At 41.9% G+C, this 19,901-nt stretch overlaps 1 protein-coding gene across 11 annotated transcripts in view; it reads left to right on the top strand.

Annotated features, from left to right (window-relative positions):
* LOC143775481 (high affinity cAMP-specific and IBMX-insensitive 3',5'-cyclic phosphodiesterase 8A-like) overlaps nucleotides 1-19,901 on the top strand; it is a 534,058-nt gene that overhangs the window by 498,225 nt on the left and 15,932 nt on the right. For 10 of the 11 annotated variants that reach the window (XM_077263662.1, XM_077263660.1, XM_077263664.1 and 7 more), the window contains 4 exons: nucleotides 818-1,035; nucleotides 3,113-3,245; nucleotides 12,111-12,278; nucleotides 13,767-13,896. In XM_077263662.1, the coding sequence (XP_077119777.1) occupies nucleotides 818-1,035; nucleotides 3,113-3,245; nucleotides 12,111-12,278; nucleotides 13,767-13,896 (649 nt within the window). Of the gene's footprint in view, nucleotides 1-817; nucleotides 1,036-3,112; nucleotides 3,246-12,110; nucleotides 12,279-13,766; nucleotides 13,897-15,705; nucleotides 15,765-19,901 lie in introns of all 11 variants that reach the window. The other variant, XM_077263659.1, reaches the window with a different exon arrangement.

Here is a 19,901-nt window from a genome sequence, read left to right as displayed (position 1 = left end):
GCAAATATCTGTATGGAGCATCTTACGGGGCCATGTGCAGCATTATATGGGGCAAATAACTGTATGGGGCCATGTGCAGCATTATATGGGGCAAATATCTGTATGGAGAATCTTATTAGGCTATGTTCAGCATTATATGGGGCAAATATCTATATGGGGCCATGTGCAGCATTATATGGGGCAAATATCTCTATGGAGCATCTTATGGGGCCATAATCCACATTTGTGGAGCATTCTACGGGGCAAATGTGTCTATGGAGCATCTTATGGGGTCATAATCAACATTTGTGCAGCATTATATGGGGCATATTTTAATATGGAGCATCTTATGGAGCCCATCATAAACTGTATGGAGCATTATATGGGGCATATTTTAATATGGAGCATCTTATGGAGCCCATCATAAACTGTATGGAGCATTATATGGGGCATATTTTAATATGGAGCATCTTATGGAGCCCATCATAAACTGTATGGAGCATATTTTGTATGGAGCATCTTATGGGGCCATCATGAACTGTATGGAGCATTATATGGGGCTCCTGATTCAATATGGAAATTCAAAAACACAAACTACTGATGTCTCAATTAATTTTACTTTTATTGGTATCTATTTTTATTTTTGAAATTTACCAGTAGCTGCTGCATTTTCCCCCCTAGGCTTATACTCGAGTCATTAAGTTTTCCCAGTTTTCTGTGGCTAAATTAGGGGGGTCGGCTTATACTCGGGTCGGCTTATACTCGAGTATATACGGTAATTCTGCAAGTGTTACTCTTCTATAAGCCACCATACTAATGATGTGACGTATCTGTTTAGCAAAGCCTGGACCAGATCGATGAGGTTGCCGCTCTCATTGCTGCCACTGTTCATGACGTGGATCATCCTGGGAGAACGAATTCATTCCTATGCAATGCAGGGAGTGAACTGGCCATCCTGTACAATGATACAGCAGTGTTGGAGAGCCATCATGCAGCGCTGGCGTTCCAGCTGACAACGAGAGATGACAAGTGCAATATATTCAAAAACATGGAAAGGTAAGATGGCACAGCAGATAGTTGCCACTTAGTGCAATAATATTTACGGATGAATGAAACTGTTCATTTATTGCAGGATGTGTAACTTTTACTCATAGATAAAATCTCTTTACTTTTATGTGTTTTTACTATGCTGCAATGTTGAGATTCCCAAGTGTCACCAACCTGGATTGACCCCATCATGGTCAATGTCAATACTGTATCCATTTTCAATAATGCAGATGAAATAATATAGTCTTCCATGAAATTTGAATCTATTTAAACAACTACTGATGGCTAAGGGCGGCTTTTTTTTTACATCACTGCGGCATGGAAAAAAACACCAGAGGGAAACTGTTGTGAAAATGGATTGCTATAGGATCGTTCACATTCTTCCGGTGCATTCGTTTTTGCGCCAGACCCTTCAAGAAGCTGGATCAGAAAAAGCTGCTGGACCTGTTTGCAAATACTTTTACATCACAAGCAGGTAGTTTTTATTTTCTTTCCTGGATTTAATGTCCAGGCCAAATTTTTTAAATCTGACCAGTGTTTCTTTGAGGTAATAACTCTGGAGTGCTTCAACGGATCCCAGTGGTTCTGAAATGTTTTTTTCTAGACATATTTTACCTAATGTCAGTGGTCAATGTGGTTTGCGTATATGTATGAAAATATTGAAAATTTGGCACAAAAAAGGTGAAAATTTAGCCATTTTCAAATTTTAAATACTTATGCTTTTAAATCCGATAGTTATACTACTCAAAATAGTTAATAACATTTCCCATTTGTCTATTTTACATCTGCATCATTTTTTAAACATAATTTGTTTTGATTTGAAGTGATTTTGATGGGCCTGTATGATAGAAAATACCAGAAGTGACACCATTCTAAAAACGGAACCCCTCAAAGTCCTCAAAACCACATTCAAGAAGATTATACATGCTTCAGGTGCTTCACAGGAATTAATGGACTGTGGAAGATAAAAATTAATATTTTTTACTTTTTTTCACAAAAACTTAAATAGCCCCAATTTTTTTTTACCTTCACAAGGGTAACAGGAGAAAATGAACCCCAAAATTTGTAGTGCAATTTCTCCTGAGTACGCAGATACCCCATATGCGGGTGAAAAACTACTATTTGGGCAGGGAAGCAGCACAGATTGACTTTTTGAACGCAACAATGGCTGGAATGGATGGCGGGGGTACCATGTCGCATTTGGAGAGCCCCTGATGTGCCAAAACAGTGGAAACTCCCCACAAGTGACCCGATTTTGAAAACTACACCTCTCAAGGCATTTATCCAGGGTTATATTGAGGATTTTGAACCCAAAGGTACTATACAGAATTTGATAACATTAGGTCATCATATTGAATGTCGTCATTAGTGTTGAGCGCAAGTGCTCACTATGCACAGAGTATCGTGGGTGCCCGAGTGACATGCTCGAGGCCCCGCATGTTTCGTGGCTGATAGAGATTTAAAAAAAAAAAAAAAAAGCGAGGATTGCCATGTGTTAAATATGCTTATTTTGCACATTTATTTAATCAGTACTTTCTACCAGGTGCGATACTCTTAAAGAAAAAATGTCATGATATTTTCATAAAAAATGTAGTGGTTTATTGAATTGTCCACAGAAAAACCACATTGCAACAAAACATAAAATAGATGAAATAGTTACGAACAGATTGTCCATTTGTTCCTATCAGCGTTTGTTCCACATCTTTCCCAAAGTTCTGAATGGTAAAAGCCATCTGTCTGTATGAAGTCTGAAGTAGTCATGGCTACCAGTTGTTCTTTCTTTCTGTGACTTGTCTGACGTCCATGGAGAATGATGGTGACAGGCCCCATGTGACCAGCCCCCACCCTCCTATGAGACGATATATATATCGGGGGGGGCACTATACTCTTATTCCAGATCACCGTTTTAAAACGGCGAAACGGGAATAAGGTCCTTTAGCGGTTGCCGTTTTAATGCGTATTGGCAGTCGTTAAGGGGGGTTAATATTTGTGTGTGGGGGGGTTCTGATGTGTTATTACCAGTGTGCATTTTGTATAGTCTATATCAATGTACATTTACCTGCTTCATGTTCTCTTATTCGAGCAGAAATGAGTACCGGACTTTGCGTCAAGCAATTATCGACATGGTTTTAGCAACAGAAATGACAAAGCACTTTGAACATGTCAACAAGTTTGTCAACAGCATCAATAAGCCATTAGCTGCATTGGAGGAGAACGGGGTAAGCAGAATGGGAAATATTACTTCTCTATAAAATATTTTTTGAATGTTACAAATTCATTGTTGCTCCTAAATGTGTATTTACAAGAAGTAAAGTAATTCAGAACACGGCAGATATGAAAACTTACAATATTTCCAGCAGCATAGATTTTTGGAACAAAATTTACTTTCCATAAAGTATGGTTAAGAAGCCATGTAATATATAAGTCCCTATATATGTTATGCTAGTGTAAGAAATACCACGAACAATATCAATTTTGAATGATAAAGATACCGAACAATACCATCAAGAACTATTATTATTGGCAATACCAATATCAAAAGATAAAAATATCGCACAACAACAATATCCCTACTTGGATTCTAAGGCACTGTCCGCAAGAAAACACCAAAAAGTGTATAAAAGGAAACCATTTTATACCCAGAATGAAATGTAAATTATAAAACTGATAAAACAGATAACCATTCAAAAATCATTCTGATATTGCAACAAAGACGCATACATTCCTTAAAGGGAATCTGTTTGCAGGATTTTGCTTCCTCATCTGAGAGCAGTATGATATAGGCAAACAGACCCTGAATCCAACGATGTATCACTCAGTTTACTTGATGCCCCGGTTCTGACGGAGTCTGAATGTTTAGATTTAGCAATGCAGCAGAGCTGAGAGAGCTAACCCCGCCCACACATCTATGTACATTGTTTATTGACAGTGAGCTGCTAATCACAGAAGGGGCGGAGTTGGACTTGGAAGCGCATGCCAGCTAGTCACAGCAATGATAATCACCAGGTGATTAATCACAGTCTTAAGTAAACAGCGCAAAGCTTGACATGACACACATTGTTGAATTCTGTGTTTTAATCCCTACCTTATGTTGTCCTCAGATTACATAGCAAAAACCTGCTGACAGATTATATCTTGCGGCCATTCACATAATGTCATAGTTACCAGAAAGGAACTGTTCACACACTAGGATCTCTGTCTGCAGTCCATATCTCACTGGCATCTTCTCTCCCTGAAGGTCTTTCTTCCTCCTTTAACCTTCTTCTGTCTCTCCTCTGAGTCACACTTATGTCCTTTATATCCTGTTCAGAACGCAAGGTATCCACTTCCCCCTCCAACCGGAGACACTGTATCTCACGTGTAATCCAAGAACTGCTTAGATCTACCTGTTCTTTCTCAACATTATTTTTACAAGGGTTCCCAATGTCATAGGATCAGCATTTTGTTTGGCTTAGGGTATGTTTCCACGGTCAGTAAACGCTGCTTGTTTGACGCTGCAGCGTCAAACAAGCAGCATCCAGATGTTCCTGCATAGTGGAGGGGATTTTATGAAATCCCGTCTCCACTATGCGTTGAAACCCGCACGCGGCGGCCCTGCGACTCCGGACATGCTGCGCGTCTTTTCAGAACGCAGCATGTCCGTACACCTTGCGGGGACGCAGCGTCCCCGCAAGGCATAACACAGGGCCCTATGGCGAGGGGTGCAATGATCCCGGATGTGTACTGTACACATCCGGCACCATCGCGTCCCATTAAGGGGGCGGGACTTAGCGCCGAGCGGCTTCGCCGCTGCGGCGATCCCGCCGGCGAAACGGACCGTGGAGACGTACCCTTAAAGTCAATGTATTTTAAGAAAAAACACTGGATTGTTATCTTCTAATTTTATATATTGAATGCCTCCAGCAAATTATGGAATTGGCTTTTTAACCCCTTTGTGACCAAACCAATTTTGACCTTAATCACCAAGCCAAATTTTACAATTCTGACCACTGTCACTTTATGTGGTAATAACTCTGGAACGCTTCAAAGTATCCCACTGATTCTAAGATTCTTTTTTGTGAAATATTGTACTTCATGATAGTGGTAAAATTTCTTCAATATGACTTGCATTTATTTATGATAAAAATTGAAATTTGGCTAACATTTTGCAATTTTAAAACTTTTAATTTTTGTGTCCTTAAATCAAAGAGTTATGTCACACAAAATAGTTAATACTTTACATTAACACAATTTTGGAAACATAATTTTTTTTAGTTAGGAAATTATAGGAGTTAAAAGTTGACTATCAATTTCTAAATTTCCCAACAAAATTGCAAAACCATTTTTTAGGGACCTCATCACATTTTAAGTGACTTTGAGGGGTCTATATGACAGAAAATTCCCAAAAGTGACACCATTCTAAAAACTGCACCCCTCAAGGTGCTCAAAACCACATTCAAAGAGGTTTACTAACCAGATGTTTCACGACAACTTAAGCAATGTGAAAGGAAAAAATGAACATTTAAACAATTTTTCAGAAAAAAAATTACTTTAGACCCAAACTGTTTTATTTTCACAAGGGTAACAAGAGAAAGTGGACCACACAATTTGTTGTGCAATTTCTCCTGAGGGGAGGGGGTTGCGATACCATTATTTCTCCGAGGAATAAGTACCCTTAACTGCCGCCGTTAAAAGGCGTGTCACAGTCGTTAAGGGATTAAGATGTGCATCCATAAACAAATGCCAAGATAAATGTTCGGTGTCATTAACCTAGAAAAAGTCTTGATGACCATATGAAGAATGTTCTCTAAAATACCCACTTTCTATTGTTGCTTGTGGACTTTAGAAAGGAAGGTGTTATTGTCTTTTATTTCTTTTTTTTTAAATTCGTTTATTAGAACACTAAATTCACATGAACATACACAATTTACATATTTCCATGTCAGTGCAGGTACATCATAAAGATAGATTCATCAACATAATACTTTATACACCGATCGAGTCATGCAAATTTGAAATATAATAGTATGTCACATATACTGAAAATCCTAAAACTCAAACTATCTTACTGCCTAAACAAAACAAAACGGTCTCCATCACCTTAGCATAGCAGTTTTAATGTTCAGCGTGAAACACTCGGTTTCTCAAGTCTTTACTATACAGAATCTAGGCTCTCAACTACGTGATGACACAGTGAGGTATGACGAGTTCCACAAGTCCCAGATTTTATTAAATTTATCCAAACAGCCTCTATTTTGGTATAAAGTGCGTTCATATGGCACGATTAGATTTACCAACTCTATCCAGGCCCTAAGAGACGGATGTGAAGTGCCCATCCAACGCAAGGCAATCAATTTTCTTGCCAGAAAAAGCGTCTCTCTCAAAAAAATTTGAACATGGTGGCCCCACATCTCCTCCTCCAGTATCCCAAACAAACACACTGATGGGGTCAGGGGAACAGGAATTTGTACAAGGGAAGGCAACAACGAGGTCACCTCTTTCCAATAAGTCATAATAACTGGACATTCCCATATCATGTGTATGAAATCCGCCTCCTCCATATGACATCTAATACATTCTGAAGACCGGCACCACCCAATTTTAAATAGTCGCAGAGGGGTTAGATATGATTGATGCAAAATATATAACTGTATCATTTTATTGTTAGCCGAGGGTGACACCCTGGTTGGGGACTCAAGGGCCATCTCCCAGTCCTCACCCTGCAGATCGGGTATCAGGACCCTCCACTTTTCCCTTATCGGCAGTAAGGTAGCATCAGCACCCACGGACAACATATAAGTATACAATACGGAGATAAGACCCCGGGGTCCCTGTGACTTGAAGATCCCTATCAGTGGGAAAGAGGACATTGCTTGTGCCATTTCCACGCTACGAAACCGTGACTGAATCGCTGATCTGAGTTGAAGATATCGGAAGAACTGAGGTCTCGGTATATCATATTTATGCTGCATTTGTTCAAAGGACATTAGGGTTCCCTGTTCATAAAGATCATTAAGCGACGAAACACCATGCAGTGTCCAGAATTGAGCGGAGGGGTGATTCAGCAAGCTCGGGAAATATTAATTATCCCATAATGGCAGTTCAGCTACAATACCATCAAAATGAATTACCCTTTTCACTTGTCGCCAAATCAATCTTGCCAGCCGAAGCAATGGCAGTAATCTAGAGACAGAGGGTTTGTTCACCTCCAAGAAACCCAACGGGCAGTTGATCTTGGCAGCCTGAGCCAGATGGTGTTCTGAGTTCGGTAAATCTCCCCCCGGCATCCATTTTCCCAGAGCTCTAAGTTGTCCAGCTAAGTAGTATAAGAAGAAATCTGGCAACGCCGCCCCTCCCATCGGTTTAGATCTATGCAAGGTGGATAATTTAAGTTTGGGTCTAGCTCTTCCCCAAATAAAAGATGTAGTTAATGAGTTCAAGTTGGCAAAAAAGGATTTGGGGACCGGTACTGCACTATGTTGGAGGGAATAATTAAGCTTCGGGAGAAGTATCATTTTTATCAAATTTATGCGGCCCGAGACAGATAAAGGCAGTTTACTCCATATTGCAAATTTATGTTTAACAAGCTCCAGCAACGGGAAAACATTAAACTGTAGATCAAGTCTACTACATCTTGGTATAATTATTCCTAGGTATTTAAAGCTAGTAACAACCGGTAATGGGGATAAAGTATTGAGGTGTGTCACCGAGCCTTGAAAAAGAGGCATCAAGGCAGATTTGTCCCAATTAATATATAATCCTGAACGCCTACCGAATCCTTCTATAGTGTTAATCACATGTGGCAAGGTCTCCTCCACCTCATCAAGAAACACCACCATATCATCCGCATATAGACCAATAGTATCCGTGCGGTCTGCTATCGTAATACCCCTAATAAGTGGGGAGGACCTCATACGAATCGCCAAGGCCTCTATTGCAAGGGCAAACAAGGCCGGAGATAGAGGACATCCCTGGCGAGTCCCTCTCTCTAAGGGGAATGATTCAGAAATAGAATTATTAATAATTATCCGAGCTCTTGGTTTCAAATATAATGCTGCAATCCATTTTTGGAATTTAGGACCAAATTGAAATCGTTGTAAACATGCAGATAGGAAGGGCCATTCAAGAGAATCAAATGCCTTAGCCGCGTCCAGCGAGGCCATGGCCCATTTATTCTCAGGTACCAACGTACTATATTGAGCTATTGACTGAACCCTCCTGATGTTAATAGAGGTACTCTTGCCCGGCATAAAACCCGTCTGGTCCGGATGTATTATATCTAATATTACCGTATTTAACCTAGTAGCTAGAATTTTAGTGAAAATCTTATAGTCCACATTAACTAGTGAAATAGGGCGATAAGATCCACAGTCTAGGGGGTCCTTCCCTTCCTTTTTTAAGACTATGATATTTGCTTCATAATAAGAATCCGGCAAGGAACCACCCTCCCAAATCCCCTGAAACACTTTCAAAAGAATTGGAACCAGAGCATCTCTATATTTTCTATATACTTCTATAGGGAAACCATCCGGGCCTGGCGCCTTGCCAGAAGCCATATCTGTTATGGCGCTGTTTACCTCGTCAAGAGTAAAGTCTGCGTCTAAAAAGGCTTGCTGTGCAGCATTCAACGTAGGGAATACTAAGTCTGATAGATAATTTAGGCATTCCAAAGTATCAGAATCTCCTTTGGAACTATATAGTTTTTTATAATAATCACAAAAGCATTGGAGTATGTCATCTGTCGAGGTCACTACAGAGTCGTCTGACTTCCGGATTTTAAGTATGGTGTTGGATGTATTGTGCTGACGTACCATATATGCTAGGAGTTTACTGGACTGGTTTCCCAGTTCAAAGTAAGTCTGCTTAGTTAAAAATAATTTACGCTTGGATTTAGTGTCCGTATATTGACTATGAAGTCTGTGCAAGTGTAACCACTCCGTCCTGTTCTCACTTGTCTGATTAGCTATATAGGCCGCCTCCGAGTCTCTCAAACGTCTATCCATGTCATCATCTTCCTTTGAGGTCAAGCGCTTAATATATGAGATGGTAGAGGACAAACAACCCCTCAGATATGCTTTGAGGGCATCCCAAAGAATAGTAATATTTTGCGGCATAGGGTGGGATGTAATGAAACAGTCCAGTTGGTCAACAGTCCGGTCTTCCGGGCCTATTAACTTCAGCCAGAATGGATTCACTTTCCAATTTATAATGTTCCTCACCCGACTCAGCTTAAGTTTAAGAATCACTGGACTATGGTCTGAGACACCTCTATTCCCATGACACACCTCTCCCACCCGTACCGCCAGGCCACTAGAGCCAAATATATAGTCTAAGCGAGATAAAGTGCGTCTGACAGATAAGTGACAAGTAAACTCCCTTACGTCGGCGTGGCATGTTCTCCAGAGATCTAACCAACCAGTACCTTCCATGAATATTGACAATCCAGATGGTGAAGGATTTACATCCGTGATCTTCCCATCAAGCCGAAGTCTATCCATACATTCATCCATTAGCATATTGAAATCTCCCATACACAGAACATGCGCATCTGGATAATTTAAGGCAAAGTCAACTGCCGCCTTGACAACCGACATCTTAGCAGGGGGAGGGTTATATATACATATTATAACATAGTCCTCTGAATTCACAGTCGCGTACACAAACACAAAACGACCTTCCGGATCTCTCCGAACCTCTCTGACCTCCCATCTGATATCCTTATGAATTAACAGAGATACTCCTCTAGAGTAACTAGTGTGGAATGCATGCACAGACCATTGTACCCAAGGTTTTTGCACATAACGGGCTGAGTCCCTAGTCAGATGTGTTTCGACCAAAGCTACTATATGAGGGTGATAACGTCGTATCTGAGAAAATACTTTGACTCTCTTACGAGGTGACCCAAGGCCCCTTACATTCCACGTCATGCATGTTATGTCAGACGCCATATCTCATCAGTTTAGAATGTATAGTGTCACGTCGAACTTCTGCTACACCTGTAGTGGAGAAAAACATGGCAGTAATTTCTAAGTAGCTAACAATAAACAAAATCAAAACATTGATAAGCAAGAAGTGCTTCATAAGGGAGCAAAAAATCGTGCTCCACATAACCCAGTTCAAAAAAGGGGATACCATCTCTGAACGCAGAGTTCGGTAAAGTTGTTTCCCAGGACGCTGGCAAAGGAGCTCCCCTCACCGTCAAGGAAAATCCGGCGAGAAAGTTCCAAATTCTAGATAGATGAAGACAGCGGTCCTCTTAGGATTTCTCTCCTCCCCCGCCCGCCCCCACAAACGACCGCATCCACTCCTCAGCCTCAGCTGGAGTTGCAAAAAAGGAAGAAGAGCCTTGGTATACCACTCTGAGCCTGGCAGAGTAGAGCATTGAATATAAGATGTTTTTCTCTCTGAGCCGTTTTTTAATCTCCATAAATTGAGATCGTTGTTTTTGCAATTCCATGGAGAAATCTGGAAACACAGAGATAGTGGCATTGTTATACTTGATAGGACTTTTTTGTCTAGCCAAGCGAAGGACAGTGTCTCTGTCCTTGCAATTAAGAAGACGTGCCAGAAAGGGTCTCGGTGGAGCGCCGGGAATGGGAGGCTTTGTCGGCACTCTATGGGCTCTTTCCACAGAAAAGGTGGCGGAGAATCCATCACCCAAAGTATCCTTAAGCCAATCCTCCAGGAATGTTTCGGGGTGTTGACCCTCCGACCGCTCCGGCAGGCCAATGATGCGAATATTATTCCGTCGCAGTCTGTTTTCAAGATCGTCCGCCTTCTGTTTCCATGCATTTATAGAGCCAGCTACCTTTGTCAATTTAGTCTCCATAGGCCCATAATTATCTTCCAAGCGAGACACACGTGATTCAACCTCTGTAATACGTCCTCCCATGGTCTGCATGTCCTGTCTGAGGCGCCCCACTTCAGAGTGCACCTCCTCTATCTTCCCCGATAGTGATGTCCTGGTCAGTGATATAGCTTGCATCAATTGCTCGGATGCCTGTTTCAGTGTCAAGTCCTCCTGATCTCCATCCTCCTCACCATCAGAGGCATAGTTTTTTGATTGGTTTTCAAGTTTGCTCACAGGCGAAGGAGAAGTTTTTTTTGAACGTATACTATCAGGTGGATCCAGTCGTGCAAACTTTTTAAGTTTATCAGCTGTGCCCGAGTTTTTAGAGCGGCTCATAATGAGTGTTAAGGATTAAAATATCACTGCAGCAGAATATGACTTAGTTAACAAGCCACCAAGTCACAATGCACAGCCGGCAGGGTCCTCCCTGTGCAACCTCGCCGAAGCAGCAGTATAGTGCAGAGCTCACCACTATGGATACAAAGGAGGGGAGAGTCCCAGGAGCAGCCCCCACCACAAATAAGGCTCAGTTTCTTATATTAGTTGTAGGCTCTGTCTCCCAGAGCGCAAGTTATAGGGTCGGCTGTCCGGAGATCACGGCGGATTTATAACTCCTGTCTGGGTAGCCGTGCAGGGGAGAGGTTTTAATGTTATGGGCGGCACCGGAGCCAGTCGGCTCTATATAATATAGTGCGGCAGCAACGAGGGGGAGTACGGGGTCCGTCTTCCAGGACTCACACCGCACAATTCCCCTCGGTACCTCCGTTAGTTGTGGCAAGTTTCAGCCAGCTCCCTCCTGAGCCCCAGGGCACACTTCACGCCTTCCGACTCCACCGCGCGCTGCAAGGAAAATGGCCGCCGCCTCCTGTCTTCTCTGTCCTCCGTCCGCGTGTCTCGGGGATCTCGCCCGACCGAAGCCGCACCTCGCGCCCTCTCAGAAGCCGGGGACCCCCAGGCACCCAGAGGATTCCAGCGGTGCTCACCGAATCCCTCCGGGGTAAGTATATAACGCAGGATTCTGCAGGATTATGGGAGCTCCAGCCTGGCGCGTCTGTTCAGCTCCGTTACATCGCCCCGCCCCATTGTCTTTTATTTCTGCTTTCCTTCAGATGTTAAACCTACAATAAGTGTATTTCCTACTGGGCATGCAATCAGTGATGTAGGTAGACTTTATAACTTCCTGACTTGGCAGTGAGTAGTTGGAAGTTTCTGGTGTTTACATATATTGATGATAATTACATTTAATTTTACATAGGGAAGCATCAGTGAAGATGACTCTGTCAAAAACATACTGACATCTCCAGAAAATCGAATACTTATAAAGAGGATGCTCATCAAGTGTGCAGATATCTCCAACCCATGCCGAGCGCTGGAGCAATGCATTGAGTGGGCAGGCAGGATATCAGAAGAGTATTTTGCACAGGTAAGAAAGACATTGTAGTCCTGTATCTCTGAACAGTATGGACATGGGCAGCACAGTGGCTCAGTGGTTAACGCTATTGGTTCGCAACGTTCGGGTGCTGGATTCAAATCCCACCAAAGACAACAACTGCAAGGAGTTTGTATGTTCTCCCCTTGTTTGCTTGGCTTTCCTCTAGGTGCTCTGCTTTTATATAGAATCATAGAATGGTAGAGTTGGAAGGGACCTCCTGGGTCATCTGGTCCAACCCACTGCTCAAAGCAGGATTCACTAAAACGTCCCAGACATGTCTGTCCAGCCTCTGTTTAAGACTTCCATGGAAGGAGAACTCACCATCTCTCGTGGCAGCCTGTTCCACTCATTGATCACCCCAACTGTCAAAAAGTTTTGCTAATATCTAATGTCTCTCCTCCCATTCAGTTTCATCCCATTGCGTCTAGTTTTTATAGGAATCAAATCAATATACGTGATACTGCAAAGTTTCAGCCAAAAGTTATCTACAATGGCAATATGAAAGGGGTTAGCCACATGTACAGTGGGTACAAAAAGTATTCAGACCCCTTTACATTTTTCACTCTGTTTCATTGCAACCATTTGGTAAATTAAAAAAAGTTCATTTTTTTTTCTCATTAATGTACACTCTGCACCCCATCTTTACTGAAAAAAAAAAACAGAAATGTAGAATTTTTTGCAAATTTATTAAAAAAAGAAAAACTGAAATATCACATGGTCATAAGTATTCAGACCCTTTGCTCAGTATGGAGTAGAAGCACCTTTTGAGCTAGTACAGCCATGTGTCTTCTTGGGAATGATGCAACAAGTTTTTCACACCTGGATTTGGGGATCCTCGGCCATTCTTCCTTGCAGATCCTCTCCAGTTCCGTCAGGTTGGATGGTGAGTGTTGGTGGACAGCCATTTTCAGGTCTTTCCAGAGATGCTCAATTGGATTTAGGTCAGGCCTCTGGCTGGGCCAGTCAAGAATGGTCACAGAGTTGTTCTGAAGTCGCTCCTTTGTTATTTTAGCTGTGTGCTTAGGCTCATTGTCTTGTTGGAAGGTGAACCTCCGGCCAAGTCTGAGGTCCAGAGCACTCTGGATGAGGTTTTCATCCAGGATATCTCTGTACTTGGCCGCATTCATGTTTCCTTCAGTGGCAACCACTCGTCCTGTCCTTGCAGCTGAAAAAACACCCCATTGCATGATGCTGCCACCACCATGATGTTGTTGTTGTTGTTATTGTTATTATATCTTGTATAGTGGTATTATTGGAAATCTAGGCATTAGTAAATCTTTACTTCCTTCAAGCATGGTAATACTAGTAACAGAGACCCCATTTTAGGAAAGGGGATGGTTACAGCATGAGCCTGTGGCCTTTAAAATAACAGGGCTGAATTTTAGTACCAGTCAGACCCTGATACCATTTATTAACACGGCATGAAGCATAAATCCACTCTGATCCTGCTTTCCTATGTACATTTTTCTTATTTTCTAGACAGATGAAGAGAAGCGACAAGGTTTACCCGTGGTAATGCCGGTGTTTGACAGGAATACGTGCAGTATTCCGAAATCTCAGATCTCATTTGTGGATTATTTCATCACTGACATGTTTGATGCATGGGATGGTAAGAGCTAATTGATTTTTACTAGTGATGAGCGAGTGTTCTCGTTACTCGGGTTTTCAGAGCATGCTCGTGTGTTCTCCAAGTATCTTGGGCGTGCTCGTACATTGTGTTTATGTCCCCGCAGCTGCATGATTGCGGCTGATAGACAACCTCAGCACATGCAGGGATTGCCTTTTTGTTAAGGAATCCCAACATGTATTCAGGCTGTCTAGCAGCCGCAAATCATGCAGCTGCGGGGACGCAAACATAATCTACGAGCACGCCCAAGATACTCGGAGAACCCCCGAGCATGCTCGGAAAACCCGAGTAACGAACACACTCGCTCATCACTAATTACATGTGTATCATATTTGTTTTTGTATGTAACAGTTTGCAACTTAATGTATCAATGTAGACGATCTGTCCTAATCTCCAGATTGAGATTTCTTACCTACATTGTTGACTCTAGCTGTATCAGGCTAGGTCTGTACGGGCTTTCGGCATTTTGAAAATGGGTAGAAAGTATCAATAGCACCATAGGCCATTTATTGCATGATTCCTCATTCATTTGAATAGATGATACAATTTTGCTGCAGGGGAATCTTGATGCTGGTTGAAACTTTACCTACCAGACCCTAAGCACTGGAATAGAGATCATCACAGAAGAGGTTGTCTTGTTAAGAGATTCCTTTTGTGTTTTAGATATTTCAGCAAATATCCCTGATAAGTGATATGTTAAGTAATATAAATGCTAGCTTCTGTAGAGGTCTAGCAGCTTGAAAACTTCCTGATCACTAGCACAATAGATGTCCCCAAGCACTGCAACCACAATTTGGAGCTGAGATTCCATACCACAAAATTACTGAAAAAGCTAGGCGCTTTCACATTGCATTTTTGGTAAATGCTACCTGCTAATGCATTGCTTTAGAACTGTTATATAAATATGCATATAGTTACTGGGCGATCCACCTTTTAGTAACACTTCAGTGCATTGACCACTTAATGCTGATACATTCTGCCCGTGGATCTGGCAGCATGTCTCATACCATGGCTGTGTGATTTTAGCCAAATATGTTTCACACTGAAACGCTGCAGAGTTTTAGAGAAAAACACATTTTAATAGCCACCAGGACCCAAGCCATACAAGAGACTGCCTGCCGGTCTGACTCGCCTGTCTGACTAGTCTCCCATGCAGCTCAGTGGCTATTAAACTATTTTTCTCTGAAGCATTTCAGAGTTAAACATATATGGATGAAATCATAGAGCGACAGCCTGATACATGCTGCCCTGGATTGCTGGACTCTTTCAGCTGTCCAGTTCCCTTTTAAGATGTTTCTAAAACGTTCCATGTGTATATGCATAAGTGTCACGTGGACAAAATTGTCAGTACCTTTCTGTTAAAGTAATTAAAACCCACAATATTCACATAAATGACTTGAAACTAACAAAAGTAATTATCAATTTTTATATTTACTAAATATCAACTAATGAAAATCTGACATTACTTTTGAATTGTGGTTCAACGGAAAAATAAAAAACAAAAAAAAACAAAGGCTTCATTAAGACTAGTTTTTTTGATGTATCAGAAAAATGGACCAAAGACAATCAGTGCTTTTCATCCGCTTCATCAGTGCTCTTCATCAGTTTCCTCAGTTCTTTTTCACTGATGTGAAAAAAAGTTCATCTACCTTCTATCTGTCACACAGATGCATCCGAGTGCTGTATGATTTTTATTTATTTTTTTTATTTTGTACAGGCCTATAGATTTTTATTGCTAAGTTTGATCCAACATTGTGATCAATATTGGACATGTCTCTACATTTTTTGCAGGGACTGTTCAGTTTGAAAAAAATTCATGGTGATGTGCACAGCTACACAGACTGTCCAAGGTACGAATGCTGTGCGTAAAAAAACGACATGTGATTGAGTCCTTATCAAAATAGCCTGGACAAAAATGATGGTACTCTTAGAAAAAAGATTAAAAATAATTTGACCATAGAGACATGGTAAACAAGGTGTACGCTTTCATTAGCATCACATTTGTCTACAAGCTTGTAGTCAGTCATTCTGCCTATTTTAAGCTTGAAAAGTAGTTGATGTGCTGTTTGGTATCATGGTGTGAACCACACTGAACACGGAACAATGTAAGCTAAGTAGAGAATTGTCTCAGGAGATTAGAAAGAAAATGATAGCAAAAGATGTTAAAGGTAAAATCTATAAGATCATCTCCAAACAGCTTGATGTTCCTGTTACTACAGCTGCACATATTATTCACAAGTTTTAGGTCTATGAGACTGTAGCCAACCTCCCTGGATGTGGCCGCAAGAGGAAAATTGATGGAAAATTGAAGCGAGGGATAATACGAATAGTAACCAAAGAGCCCAGTACAACTTCCAAAGAGATTAGAGGTGAACTCCAAGGTCAATGTACATCAGTGTCAGATTACACCATCTGTCGCTTTCTTGACCAAAGTGGACTTCATGGAGGACGACCAAGCTTAAAAACTACTGTTGAAAGCAAATCGTAAAAAAGTGAGACTGGAATTTGTTAAAATGCACATTGACTAGCCACAAAATCTGTTCCAAGGGCATTCTTCTAGAAGCTGAGGCAAGATTGGTGCCATTTTGCAAGTCACATCAGCTCCATGTTCACAAATGCAAAACTTAAACATACAAAGAAAACCATACTGTACCTACCCTGAAACATGGAGAGGGCACAGTCCTGTTGTGGAGGTGCTTTGCTACATCTGGCACAAGGTGTCTTGAATATGTAACTGGTACAATGAAATATCAAGGCATTCTGGAGCAAAATGTTCTGCCCAGTGTCAGTACCCACGGTTTGAGTTGCAGGTCATGGATGTTTTTAGCTGTGTATTCGGGTCATTTTTCTGTTGGAGGAACCAAGAATGGCTAAGATCAAAACATTGGACTATTCTGAAGTGGCTTCTATGAGCCGATCTAAATCATATTGAACATCTCTGTAAGGCGCTAAAACCCTCAGTCTGGAGGAGACACCATCACACCTGAGGCAGCTGAAGCAGTTTTCTTATGAGGAGTGAGCCAAAATACCTCTGGACAGGTGCAGAAGCCCCATGGAGAGATACAGAAATAAATAATTTGTTTGCAATGATCGCCTCAAAAGGTTGTGCAACAAAACAATAAATAAAGGGTAACATTATTTTTGTCCAGGCTAGTTTCTTAGTTTGTTTTTGAATTTTGGTTCAATAGAAAAAAACCAATATGATTCTCATTAGTTATAATGAGATATATATATATATATATATATATATATATATATATATATATATATATATATATATATATATATATATATATATATATATATATATATATTAATAACCTAATTCAGTATGTTTAAAGGTTATTGTTAGTTTCAAGTTACTTAACTGACCATTGTGAACTTTTTTTACTTAAAAAAAAAAAAGGTACCAACAATTTTGTCCATGTGTGTATGCAGAGACTGCAATGTTCCTGTTGCATTGAATCATTGCTTCATTAAATCACATTTAGCGCACAATAGTCTATATATTGCCAAGTGCTGTTTAAACCATGTCTAACAGCAGGGAATGTGTGAAAATGGTGGAAAAAATAAAGAAAACCGTAACTCACCTGCTATATGTTCGGTCACTACAGTTCCACCACTCTGGTGGTCCCCACTAGTCTTTTTTTTTATATATATTTCTGCAGCAATGAAATGCTGTACACCCACATGACCAATATGGTGGTGATACCTGCATATTTAATTATCATCCAGGCACTGCAAAGTTATGAATTTATCTAATATGTAATAACTTATTTTACTTCCTTCTCTCCTCCTTTAAAATGACATTTGCACACATTTATTAAAGAAGCACTCCCATCAAAATTTGTATCTTCTTAATATATTGCAATCATCATATGATACAGCACTGTGTACTTACAATTGCTCATGTTTAGTGTTGAGCGATACTTTCCGATATCGGAAAGTATCGGTATCGGAAAGTATCGGCCGATACCGTCACAGTATCGGAATCCAATCCGATACCGATACCCGATCCCAATGCAAGTCAATGGGACGAAAATATCGGAATTAAAATAAACCCTTTATACACTTGTAGGTTCATTCTACATGAAGGAAAACAACTAAGAATATTGTAGGATGTATTGGGGGACGTGGCGGAGATATTAAAGGGACAGAGGTTTAGCCCAATGTAATAGAATAGCAGGATTTTTTATTTTTTTTTATGAAGTTCGGCGTTAGAAAGAATTTGACTATGTTTTTTTTTTTTTTTTTATGTCAGATATTGATGTTTCACTACTTCCACGCCCTTCACCTTCTTTTTTACTTCTCCCACGCTTTCTTCTTAATTATCCTCATCATCAGCTTCTTTGACATCAACTTCTTCACCTTATTCATCTTCTTCTTCATCTTCTACCTATTATTTTTTGGGTTACATTGTTCATATTCTTTTTATTTTACTATTATCTTCATCATATTCAACTTCTTCATCATATTCTTATTTGTGACAGGCATTCCCGTAGTTGTTATCTATAAAAGTTTGAAGATTACACCTTCCGTTCTGCCTGTCACAAAACAGTTACATTTGTCCGCGTTCAGTTTGGCCTGCAGCATCAGGCTTTATCCAGGGGCACCACGAGGAGGAACGGACTCACCCCCATACACTGCTTAGTCTTCTTCTGCTTATAATTTAGATAATATTTTTTGCTCTGATATTTAGTGTTATGCTTAATGTTCTTCTGCTCTTTGTTCTGCAGCCTCTTGTTCTTCTGCTTCTCGGTCTTCCAGGTCGTCGTCGTCTCCAGGGTCGTCGTCTCCGGGGTCGTCGTCATCGGGGTGGTCTTCAGGGTCGTCGTCTCCGGGGTCGTCGTCATCGGGGTGGTCTTCGGGGTCATCGTCTCCAGGGTCGTCGTCATCACGGTGGTTGTCGTCTCTGGTGTCGTCGTCATCTTAGGGGTGGTCTTCTGGGTCATTGTGTTTAGTCTCTTGAACTTGGAAATGTAGCAGAAGGTACAAGAAGGCTGAGAAAATGCCGAGAACCAGCTGATGGAACTGGAACTCGGATGGCTACCCGAAGGTCCAAGAGCCAATGGAACTACCGAGGACCAGCTGACGTTACTGGAACCCGGTTACTAAGCAGGAGGTACCTGTGCTGAAAGCACTACCAAGGACCACCTGACGTTGGTGGAACTCGGATACCCAGAGGGAGGCACCTAAGCCAAAGGCTCTGCCCGGAACCAGCTGACGGTACTGGAACCAGGATGGGGAGCAGAAGGTACAAGAGCAAAAGACACTGCCGAGAACCAGCTGACGGTGCTGGAACCCGGATGGGTAGCCGAAGGTCCAAGAGCCAATGGAACTACCGAGGACCAGCTGACGTTACTGGAACCCGGTTACTAAGCAGGAGGTACCCGTGCCTGAAAGCACTACCAAGGACCACCTGACGTTGGTGGAACTCGGATACCAAAGGGAGGCACCTAAGCCAAAGGCTCTGCCCGGAACCAGCTGACGGTACTGGAACCAGGATGGGGAGCAGAAGGTACAAGAGCAAGTGTCTGCGTGGCTTTTGCAGGACACGATGCCGGCTGCACAGCAGGGGAACAGCTGGCGGTGCTGGACCCCACTGACACATTGGCGAGGTGTTTTTCTCTGTGCAGCTAGCACATCTGGGCCCCAACTGGCGGTTTGTTAGAGCCCAGGGTCAGCAGGAGGAGGAGCAGGAGGAGGAGGAGCAGGGGGAGGGGAGTGTAGGCCGAAGCCTGCACTGGCGGCAGCTTTGGGTCTGTTGTGTCTGCGTGGCTTTTGCAGGACACGTTGCCGGCTACACAGCAGGGGAACAGCTGGCGGTGCTGGACCCCACTGACACATTGGCGAGGTGTTTGGCTCTGTGCAGCCAGCACTTCCGGACAGCAACGATCGGTGTTGGAGCCCGGGCTCTGCAGGTGGAGCAGAGTGTAGGCCGAAGCCTAATTGAACCGATTTCAAAAGTCACCTTTAACCCCCCCTCA

This window comes from Ranitomeya variabilis, chromosome 5 (assembly GCF_051348905.1).
Source record: "Ranitomeya variabilis isolate aRanVar5 chromosome 5, aRanVar5.hap1, whole genome shotgun sequence".
Taxonomy (NCBI): domain Eukaryota; kingdom Metazoa; phylum Chordata; class Amphibia; order Anura; family Dendrobatidae; genus Ranitomeya; species Ranitomeya variabilis.
The sequence above is the reverse complement of the archived record's forward strand: the minus strand, read 5'-3'. Positions and strand labels throughout refer to the sequence as shown.